Source organism: Nycticebus coucang, chromosome 9, assembly GCF_027406575.1.
Source record: "Nycticebus coucang isolate mNycCou1 chromosome 9, mNycCou1.pri, whole genome shotgun sequence".
Lineage (NCBI taxonomy): Eukaryota > Metazoa > Chordata > Mammalia > Primates > Lorisidae > Nycticebus > Nycticebus coucang.
In genome coordinates this window covers 33451447-33463418 of record NC_069788.1, presented here as the reverse complement: position 1 = coordinate 33463418, position 11972 = coordinate 33451447, and the positions used below count along the sequence as shown (strand labels likewise).

Here is an 11972-nt window from a genome sequence, read left to right as displayed (position 1 = left end):
AAATAGCTCACAGACTATAAGATATATGTATTTAGCATGGGACCACTTCCAACTCTCATCACAATCAATGGCACTTTCTTCCCTGTTTGCATAGTGGTTTTGTTTTCATTGAGATGCAACTTACTATAGTATATTGCATAGATTTAAACTGAATATTACGTATGTATACATCCATGGAGAGCCAGATGGAGAAGTAGAATGTTTGTAGCATTCCAGAATATTCCACATGTCCCCTCTCAGTCGATATCCTCCCAAAGGTAGCCACTATTTTAATTTCTATCAATAAAGGCCAGTTTTGACCATTTCTTAGCTTTGTAGATGGGATTATACATTACGTATTCTTTCATGTGTAGTTTTCTTTGCCCAAAAGTATAATTTCGAGAACTATTTGTTTCTATGTACATCAGCATTTTTTATTGCTTTGTAATATTCCTTTGTTTGAGAATACCACAGTTTATCTGTTCTACAGTTGAAGGACATTTGGATTGTATACAGTTAATAGCTATTATGAGCAACTCTGCTAGGGACGCTATTGTACAAGTATGTTTACAGATGAGAGCACTCACATCTGCTGGGCGCATGTGCCGGAGTAGAATTGCTCTTAGATGGGCATCAGCTTTAACAACTACTAACAGTGTCCCCAGGTGGCAGCGGTAATTTGACCACTTCATGGCCACATAGATTATCTGTCTTTTCCTTATTGATTTGTTGCTCTTTTTACATTTTGAATATGAGTTGTTTAAGAACTACAGCATCTCGAATATCTTCTCCCAGTCTGAAGCTTTCATTTTTATTCTCCTTGTGGTCTCATTTGATGAATAAAACCTCTTAATTTATAAAATCCAATGTATTGATCCTTTAAATTGTGACAATACTTTGTGTGTTTCCAACCTAGATCTCTTCTGTTGTTTTTAACTGAAGAACAGAGTGGAGAGATGTTGTAAAAGGTTCTTAGTACACTTTACATGGCTTTTAGGACCAAAATGGTTGAGACCCAGCAATAAAACTGGAAGCCCTCCCATGCCTGGATCAGAGGCATACCCATCCCTTCAGGCCTCGTTCAAATTCCTCTTCCTTCAAGGTGCGACTGCCAACCGGATCCCCCCACTGCTTCAGGAAGAAACTGAAGGGATGGGCTAACCCCATAACTTTTTAGAAAGACTCCAGGCTGAATTGCACTCCTCCGCAATTACCCTTCAAGAACATCCAACTCAGGTAGACAACACAGAAATTACACCACATGCACAGAGAGTCATTCACCAGATATATTTGAAGTCAAAGCTCTTTGAGCTATACACGTGCACAAATGATTCAGTTGGTGGAAATCTTCCCCTTCCCCTCCATTTTTAAACTTTTCAAACTTAAAATAGTGCTAAAGAGGTTTGCATAATGTGCGTCATGGGAATGCTGAGGCAGTCCTGACTTTCACAGTGCTAGGAGGTTTTGCCAAAATGCTTACAGGATTCTTTCCATTTTTTTTTTTTTTTTTTTTTTTTACTGCTTTCCTGGGAAAAGCTCATCTTCCTCCCCTCTCCAAACCCTAGAACATGGTGAAAGAATTACTTGACCTGGGACAGACTGCCACTGATGCGAGACAATAACTTTTACTAGGACAACCACATAGGTCCTACATTTTATTGTTTTTCTTTTATGACTACACAGAACGGTCATATCAACTTTAACTAAATGGTGCGTTTAATTCATTTAAAAATAATTTCCAAACATTTTGTCTTATTTATATTTCTTCTGAATCTGCATTCTAAAAATTCAAGGTAGGTGAAAAAGTCCAATGACCTGCAGATGGCTGAGCAGAGATTCAGCCCCACATGGCTGACCAGGCAGTGCTGTGTTCATCTGAACAGCTGAGCACAATATTTCTTCCACTAGAGGGCATCATTTTTCAACTATTAGGTCTGTAGTGTCACTTGGCAATGGAAACCCTGAAACCTCCACAGCAAAGGAAAATCAAAGCATTTGCTTATTATACACTCCTCTGATTTTATTTTTGAAAGCAGTCTCCATCTTTCTTATGGAAACTCAAGATTTTACAAGCAATGCTCTCCTCAGTTTCACCCGTACTGTGTCCAGTACTATATTGCTATATTCACAGTAGAACGGACTTTAATTTCTGAGTGATCAGTCTGTGTTTTCAGTTTCTGATGAAACTAACATACACCTTTAGTCAAAAACCACAACGATCCTTCCATCAGTTGGCTGTGTCATTGTTCTCATGTATTTTTTTTCCTGAAAGTACTTCCCCACTCCTTGGTAATTAGAATTTGCATCTAAAGTAATTCATTAATGTACAGGAGTAGATGAGGCCTGGCACATAGAGCAGAAGGTAATGGTTCTATAGGTGTATCTTTAATGCACTTTGGGCTGGAGAAATAGAAAAATCACATGTAATGAAAACAAATAACTCTTTTGAGCATATGGGCACTGCATGAGAAGGATTGTCATACATTTACCTACCATCCTTTCCCATTTTAATATGCTCAGCTGCTGCTACATTCTGGAGATTTTGCTTCATCCCAATCGTCTACAACTGACACTTGCGTCTTTCTTTAAAAACAAATGGTTTTGATAGCAAAGATGTTGGCTAATCATTCATGTATTGGCATGAGACGTTTGGTGCCCTTTCAGAATTTAGCATTATCTATAATAGAGCTTAATATTATCAGATTATCTGTATTAGTATATGAATGCATTCATAAGCAATGCACACATTATGTTTTTAAGCAGCTACTGGTCGAACGATCACTAAATAAAAAACATCCAGATTTTAAAAGCATAGCTGAAACATTTGTACAAATATACAAAGAGAAAAAAACAATCATTCAGACACCATGAAACTTTGTAATAAACAGGTTTGTCTGAAATCGGTCTCTGTCACCCTGGACAAGCCTCCCCAATGAGGCTGGGAAATTTCTACATGGAAGTGGTATTCAAAATCTATTCAGGAGTATCTTTGGGGCCAAGCTCAGTTTTGCCTCCAGAAATTTTAACAGAGCTATGAAGTTATTGACTCAAAATGGTGAATATACCCAGACTTGTTGAGCTGGATGGTGCTGACGGTTTTCCTAATCTAGAGAGGACATGGCTGGACACTGACAATCTGTGAGTTACAGTATATCCTCAAATCATGAAAATAAATGCTGGTGATCATGCATGTCCTGGGAATGTCGGGATGCAAGGACTGAGTGAGACCAGACGGGGATATCTCATGCAGTCAAAGTCAAGTTTACATATGGTCCTATTTAAGTGGCCAGGAAAAAACAACACACACCTAGGACTGGGATCGAAACAGCTCACAAACAACGCAGGTGCTATTTGTTACTGATGTCTCTGGCTTGGATCAACATGAGAGAACAAAGATACAGGCTGTGCTGATTGTTTAATAAGAAAATACTACTTTTTCCTAGAACCTTCTAAATAATGGATTATACTTAATGAGTATGATATGATCAGGAGACATATCACCTTTTCCTAGCCCTTTTGTCCGAGAGGCTTGATTACAAGGAAGGAATCTCAAACAACCAAACATCCAGGGATTTAAAGGCAATTTTTTTTTTTTTTTGACAAACACGGGGAATAAAAGCATGATAAAGAAGAGATGGCTATTATCGTGGAGGCAGAGCAGGAACTCAGTTGGACACAGAGGGTGGCAGGCCAGGACGCCGGGTTTGGATGATTTTTGGCTTTGGGGAATTCTTTGGGTCTTCTTCTTCCTCTATGTCACTGTCACACACATGCACGACGACACTGGGGGTGGACTCAGTCCCTGCATGGAGTTCATATTTCTCTCCTGAAAAGCAAGAAAAATGGGGGTGAGAAAGGAGGAGTAATTTCAAATCAGGGCCTGTGGCAAGATATACTTATGAAGTGAGGAGAGTGTCTTACAGGGTCTCGGGCAACCTGGGCCCTTCTGCAGGGATGGCATGAGGTCAGTTACTGTATCCGGCTCTGTTACCTACCAACTGTGCAATCGAGAGCAAAGCACTGACCCTCTCTTAGCCTCAGCATCCTCAACTCCTCTCACCCTGCTTCCCCAGGACTGTGGTGAGGACGGAATGGGCCTGGTCGTTAGCCATGTCATGTCAGTTTCTCTTCCGTTTTCCAACCTTGCTGCACATTGCTGAGTAACCTTGAGCCGAGCACTTCATTTCTTCATCTTTTAAATTAAGCAGTCTCCAAGTTCCTCTCCAGCTGTACACTCCGCACAGCCAGAGCCGCCCCAGGATGGCATAGGCGAGGTCATCGCTTGTCCAGGATTTGTCGCGTTTACTCAGTAACTGAGTTAGATGACCTTTTCCAGTCCCAAAAGTCTATACTTCTTGACTGGCTCATTTTACACTCAAATTGCTGATTGCCCACTGGCATTCTGTCTGTCTTATTTTAATAGGTGTTTATGGAGTAGCTCCCATGCCCACTGCTAGTCATAAAGGCCGCAAAGCACAACAGAAAATATTTTTGCTTTTCATGAGAGCACAGTCTACTTGGAGGCATGTGGAAACAGAAAGTGTCACAGTGTGACCTGGTGAGCACCAGGTGGTAATAGAGATTAAGAACTATGGTACTGTAAGGAGCAAGTAACTGGAAAGGTTTTCCAGTGGAATTGGCAGTTGACCTGAGTCTAACAGAAGAAGAAGTCCTAGTGGAAGACCTCCCAGTGGTGGGGCAAGAAGAGGGGGTATGCTCGGTCTGCATACTTGTACCTTCTTAACTACTGACATTCTCATCAACACCTTACCTTCCACAAATCAACAGAAAAATATTCTATAAAAAAAAAAACCAAAAACCAAACATCTTCCAGATATCCTCCTGGTAAATGGCTTGCCAAGTCTCACAAGATCAGGTACAAATGTCTTAGAGCAGCACAGGAGATCTGCACAATCCCTCACCAATGTCTATATCTCTCTCTTTTGTTTTTTGAGACAGAGTCTCAATGTGTCACCCTGGATAGAGGGCTGAGGCATTGCTGTAGCTCATAGCAACCTCAAACTCCTGGGCTCAAGCCATCGTCTTGCCTCAGCCTCCCAACTAGCTGGGAATCTAGGCACACCATCACGTCCAGCTTATTCTTCTGTTTTTCAGTAGAGACAGGATCTCACTCTTGCTCAGGATGGTCTTGAACTCTTGAGCTCAAGTGATCACCTGCCTTGGCCTCCCAGAGTGCTAGGATTACAAGGGTGAGCCACCTCGCCCGGCCTCTCACTAATCTTTCCCACATTACCTCTATTGATTCCTTCTTTGTGCTTTGGTCAAACTGGTCTACCTGTAGGCCTTAATCATGATAGCTACATTCTTATAATCAAACCCTTTAGCCACTTTTACTTGTCATAGTTGACTCCTCTCTGAGAGTTTTCCTTCTTGTAGGATCAAGGCCAGACGCCCACTAGTCCAGGAATCTTGCCTGTCACCCTTGGTCTTCTGTGGCAAGTGCCTCTCTTAGATGGCTACAGCAAGTATTGATGGCTACCGCAAGTATCATGAGCTTCAGTAACAGGGCCCTATGTGCCACTGTGCAATCTCAGGAAGTACAGTTTTAAATTCTAGGTGCTGGCATCAGGGAATGAGTAGCACTGATAATGCAATAAAAATCAAAGATTTTCTAAGTGATGCTGGGAAGGATGTACATATTATTCTGGCTAAATTGCGTCCCTTCAAAAAACACTTAAGTTCTAACCTCCAGTACCTATGAATGTGACCTGATTTGGGAATAAGGACTTTGTGAATGGTTAAGATGAGGTCCTTAGGGTGGGCCCCATTTTAATATGATTGGCACCCTTGTAAGAAGGGGAAGTTTGGACACAGACACACACCTGGGAGAGGACGTCATCTAGAAGACTGGACTCCTGCAGCCATAAGCCAAGGAGCTGCCAGCAGCCAGGAGAGAGGCCTGGACAAATCCTTCCCCGGCACCTTCAGAGGGAGCACGACTCTGTGCCTACCTTGATCTTGGACTTCCAACCTCCAGAACTGTGAGTCCATACATTTTTGATGTATAAGCCACTAAGTTTGTGGTCCTTTTTATGACAGCCCTACCTTGCTAAGAAGTTCTCTTTGGTTAAATCTTTATTGGCTACCACTGCCCATGACATCTTGCTATATAAAGGCTTTCTTGGGTGAAACATTTCACACATAGGGCATCACGACCCTAGAATTTCCCTGGATTTTGGTAGTAGCAAAGAGGGATAGAACTAGCTAGAGCCACCAAAGTATGATGAAGACGCTGCAGTTTCAAGACTATATTTGGTGAAGTTGCAGGTAGAGAGAATGGCACCGACCAGCATCCCATCTCCGACGCAGCGCACTGATGTGGCCCAGTGTCGTGCAGATGTGCACAGTGACTGAGCCAGGAAGGGGATGGCCTCTGATCACTCCTGCCAGGGTCTGCTCTCCACCTTGGGAACAGGAGTTGACAGTTGGCACTGACCTGACCTCGTGGTATCCGCTTGGAAGTTATCACACCGCGTATATGTGGTGGTGTGGTGTACATATCAATGCTACATAAAGTTCACTTAATTATGTGGTTTTTGTTCTCCCTGAAGGATTCTAATTTTTATCAAAGTCCCAAGGTAAAAAAATAATCTGCAGATATTGGTAAGGAGAGAGGAACCTATGTGAAACTAGCTTTGTCTGAGAGTTACATAAAAGGCTCTGGGCCAGAGTGGGCATCCCTGGTTGGTGGCATCTCTGAGCAGTGGTTCTCAAATGTCTAACAATTTACTGAGGGTAAGTCCTATTGATTCACCTGTACAGGAATGCAATCCTGAACATCCCGATTCATTTCTACCCAGCACCCTAGGTGCTTCTCGGTGTTTCTGTGTCTGGCTGGGCTCAGTGACATGGCTTTGGGTGACAGCAGTGTCCTGTAAGGGCACCAGCACATACATAATGCGTCCTTCCCTTCCTCCACCCTGCATCATAAATTTTCACTGGAAAATGGTAAGCACGCTGGTAGAGGACAGTGTGGGGGTGAAGCTAAGGAGTTCTGGGGCTCCCACCATGGTGACCATTCACCTGTGGCCTTCTCATCCTTGATCGAGGGAGAACGGCAGGTCACCGTAAGTTCCACAGTGAGCAATGACTGAGTTCACTGCACCCAGGGTTTTTACAATTGTGTCCTCCCCTTAGTAATTCTTCACGATTCTGAATAAAAGGCCTCCTCAGATGAGACACACAGAGAGAAAAGACTGCAAAATAATTAAGCGGGGTTTTGATTTTTGTGTCTAAAATTTCTTTCAAGATCTCCTTTTTGGATTGGAAGACTCTTTTGAAGAAATGCTGGTAGCTGCTGTCACCCCATTCATTGCTCTGCTGACGTGGGTGTAGAGATGAAGGGGGGATGGCATCTATCATGTTGGGATAATGAGAAGATAGGAAGGGATCTGTCACAGCAGAATGTGGGGGACTGGGGTTGAGGGGCAGGTGGGGACTCAGGCCAGGGGACAGGCCAGACACCCTACCCCTTTCCTCATCTGCCAGCAAGAAGCTAGCCTTTTAAAAAAAATTGTAGCAAAATACACACAGCAATGTAGCCATTTGATTAAGCCTTTTGTTTGCCCGGCTGGATAAAGAACACTGCCTTACAGATGTCTAGTGTTGCAATGCGTGTGCCACTTTGAAAGGGGTTGCTTTCCTGTCGGAATAGGTGTGTCTGGGGTATGCTCAGGTTGGAGGGGAGGGCATAGGGGTACGCTCTGTGTGCAGGGGGCAAAGCAACTCCCACATCAAGTTAATAAAGTCGGATCGCCTGGGAGGAGAGACACTTTATTGCTGTGATTCCATTAACTCTGACATTTTACTATTCTATTTTTGGAAACTTTCTTACTATCAAAATCCAGCAAAGCTTAACAGCTGCTGAGAGAATACAAAATAAAAAGAAATGGCTTTGGTCTTTCTGGATTGAATTTTTCTTTTTTTGGCCTCTTTTTCCCTTTGGGCTTCAGCTAATTCCTTTACCACAAGGGCTGACGTCAATGCTGTCACCATGCACAGGGACCAGCTGGGCTTGGTTGGGGACAAGAACCCTATTGCACCTGGGTAAGGTACAATAGGTGGTAGTGACAACAGATCAATCAGAGGATTTCTTTTAAAGGACAAGCAGAGGGGCTCATCTGGTACATGTTCAGATGAGCCAGCAAGAAGCTAGCCTTTTAAAAAAAATTGTAGCAAAATACACACAGCAATGTAGCCATTTGATTAAGCCTTTTGTTTGCCCGGCTGGATAAAGAACACTGCCTTACAGATGTCTAGTGTTGCAATGCGTGTGCCACTTTGAAAGGGGTTGCTTTCCTGTCGGAATAGGTGTGTCTGGGGTATGCTACCAGTATTCAAACTGTCGTTTACCCCGTATACAGAAAGAAGCCACGACCAAAAACCATCAAAATATGCATTCAACAAAGTTTTCCACTTATCCTAAGCAAAAACAAAATCCTCAACAGGGTTAAATGTTAAATTTTCATTCAGGCATTTGGAACTGACTGAGGCTTGGCTACTGTTCAAAATAGATGCCAAAGTTCTGTCTCCTCTTTTCTCAAGCCAGTGGAGACAGGCTGGTGACAATGTCCCAATTCCTGTAAGTCTAGAGGGGGGAGTGAAGGTGTCATGAGCTGCATCTTAGTCTCCAGAGGAAAGAGGTCGAGCCTCTGTGCTGACCAGGTGCTGGGGGACGTGGTGACATGGTCCTGGCACAAGTGCAGAGAGTTACACTGGTGACTGCCAGTCCAAGTGCCCCTGAAACTCTCCATTACTCCACCTTTTTCTTAAGGGCTGTGAGTTGGCCTCCTCTTCAATTCTTTCTAGACTAATCTGTGTGATTATGCACAGAGTGTAGAAATCATGATTCAGATGGGTGAAGGGGGTGGCGACTCAGAGCTACATGTATGTGGATAAGAGAGCTCGTGAGACTGACTGTTCAGATTCCTATTAAGAAACATTTTGTGATGGAGGGAAGGGGAAATCTTCCTAAAACTTCAGTGCCCCCGGGACAAGTCCCCATATGTGTTCTGCGCAAAAAGCTTTCAAAGCACAGCAGAGTTTAAGAGGCACCAGGCCGAGCTTTCCCTTGTTCCTCAGCATCTACTGCTGTCAATCTCAGAACATTCTTTCTCTAGAGCAACATGAGTTCCCGATTCCTGCCTGTGCGAGCAGCTATGACCTCATACTTGCATCCCGGTTGACTGACATGTCTATATAAGCCACGCACTTCTTTCCAGACTCACGTACCTAAGATAGAATTATTTATGTGCCCTGTCAATCTCTGCTCCCTTCCTAGCTATCATCCTTCTTAGAGCTGCCATCATTCTTCCAGCCTTCAAGGTGCAAAGCCTTCAGTCATCCTTGAATTTCTTATCTCTTTCATCATTTGCGGCTACCCCGTCACTGGGCATTACTCAACATTGCTTTGCAACCTTTCTCTGTGTGTTCCCTCCCCACGTCCCCTAAAACAACCTGCCCACGACTCACCTCCTCCCTCCCAGAATACTCTTAGCTGGCTTCTCCACCACAGGAGCCAATCTTCCTCCCCAGAATAAGCTTCCTGAAACAACATTTGGAGACTTTGTCTTACCACATACGAGTATGTGACTCTGAGAGAGTTATCTAACATTTCTAAGCTTCGATTTTCCTCATCAGCAAAACGGAAATAACACCTACATCACTGGGATACTAGCAAATAAGGAAAGATGTGTCAAACCCTTTATAAAGCCTTCCCAAGATGTACGATATTATTATTTAGGGAGATATTATTTGGGCCACCGTGTTTCCCCCAATATTTTTCAGTTTCCAGTATGATGAACTGTTCTGGTCACATCACATGATAAAGAATTAAGCAGCTCAGTAAGTGAAAAGACGTTTTGCTCAGTGGAGTCACTGTTGTAAAGAGCAGTAAGAACTGAATGAAAATTTGCTGGTCCCGAAGTTCAGAAAAACGGCCAAGTACCATGACAGCTGATCCTCAAAAGGGACCTGTTCTTCTCTCCTACCCACTGCTCACCCCCCTTGGTCTCCCCATTGGTGATTTTCATCTCTCTTCCCCTTTGTCTTCCTACCCATTTCCATACCTCGATTCCCATGAGACGGAAAATCTTAAAGTTGCTGTTTTGTTTTTTTTTCTAATGAGAACTCTGATTTTCTTTCTCTGAAATAGTGTGAACCACTTATTTATAATGCTTAATGATATCGCCTTTTGCATTATTCATTAGTTCTTTCATCTGGTGATGCTCTATATTCCCAACCACTGCAGTCAGGATTTAAGCTATTTTTTGTGCCTGCGGCACCTTGCAGTACATATCAGCACTCAGTGAATCCACGACGGATTGATGAGAGTATCGAGCCTGCCGTTAATCACACGATTGTGTGCTGGCTGGCATGCACACTTTCTTCCTGTGGTTAACCTTGTATACGTTTTAGTTGAAAACACCTTGAAGACAGGATCTACCCCATCATCGGTGTTCTATCACATGGTGGGTGTTGGAGAAACTTGCTGCATTCCTCCAACATGACACCAACTGGGCACTGAGCACTTACTAAATGCTCACCACAGCTCTAAGTCTCTAAGGACTTCATCTGACATATATCTGTGTATTAGGACAACAGGTCTGTCCTGTGGGTTTCGTAACATCAAGTTATACAGGAGGAAATTGAGATCACACAGGTAGGAAATGGCAGAGCCAGGATTCAAACCCACGCTTGCTCAACTTTGAAGAACATGCTCATAATTGTTCCCTGGCCCTGACTTTCTTTCTTCCCACGGTTCTCATCGTCTCATAGACAGAGACAGCTGAAAGGAAGCTGAGTTTTATATGTTAATTCATTTTCATGGCAACTCATATTTTTACTGACTATTCTCTAGCTAAAGATAGATTATTTATTCCTTCTGAACCTCGTGTGGTTTGTTTTGGCCACTTGCTAGTTATTCTAGGCATGGTCTCTTTAACAATGAATCTTCTGAAAAGGCAACATTCAATAAATTATGAGAAGAAAGGGACTTTAACTTATACACTGAGCTAATTTGCATCTCTGTGGAAACTTCAGACTGTGAAAAAAAATCCCCCATATTTCTCTTGTTCTTCAACTTTATTATCTCTCATATTAAAGGTGGATTCTCAAGAGGAAATCTATGTATTGTAGCAGAGTGTGTTTTCCAAAGATGGTGGTGGTATCTCCTTCCCTACATGAGAACCTTGGCATTCCCCATTGAGGAGCATTCTCACTGTGTTCCCTCTCTGCAAAACTGGGCAGGCCTTAATGGTGGCCTTGACAAATACAGTCCAGGTCAAGTATCCTTCATAGGAAATACTTCCGGTCCCAAGCACTTTGGGTAAGGGATATTCAACCTGCATAGCAGAAGTAACTGGTGTGACTTCTGAGTTAGGTCACAAAAATGCCATGTACTTCTGGCAGAATGCTCACTCTTAGAACCCCGAGCTCTGAGTTGTAAGGATGCCCAAGCAGTCCACGATGAGGTCCACACGGGGAGGAGGCAGGGCCCTGACCCATAGTCCAGCTGAGCTCTCAGCCAACAGCCACACCACCTTGCCTGCCATGGGAATGAACCATCCTCAGGGTGGGTTTGCTGGTCTTCAGTTGGGCAGAGATAAGCCTTCCCATACAGCAGATTTGAGAGCAAAATAAATGATGACTGTTTTAAGCCCTACATTTTGGGGGTTATTACATAGCAACAGGTAAATAGACTCTTGCTACTATTATGTAGCAATAGGTAAGTAGGGTCATATAAATTCTGTTTGTTCAAAAGCAAGCTAAGCTGCTACCACAGAATTGATGTTAATTGCCTTTTGGTATCTCTCCTCTTTTCCCCTGCTTAAGTGCTGTGTTCCAGTGGATGATGGAGAAGTTCCAATGGTTCCTTCATGTGGAGGGAGCTCCAGGGGCCTGTCACTGAGACCTCCCACTCTGGCCCCTCTCCTTCTCTGGTAGCGTTGGGAAACTGGACTGGGAATGCTGCA

At 43.4% G+C, this 11972-nt stretch overlaps 1 protein-coding gene across 3 annotated transcripts in view; it reads right to left on the bottom strand.

The window, feature by feature from the left end:
* Window positions 1–1248: 1248 nt before the first annotated feature.
* RCAN2 (regulator of calcineurin 2) overlaps window positions 1249–11972 on the bottom strand; it is a 274559-nt gene continuing 263835 nt past the window's right edge. For all 3 annotated transcript variants that reach the window (XM_053603842.1, XM_053603843.1, XM_053603844.1), the window contains one exon: window positions 1249–3805. In XM_053603842.1, the coding sequence (XP_053459817.1) occupies window positions 3645–3805 (161 nt within the window). In that variant the 3' untranslated portion in view covers window positions 1249–3644. The remainder of the gene's footprint in view (window positions 3806–11972) is intronic.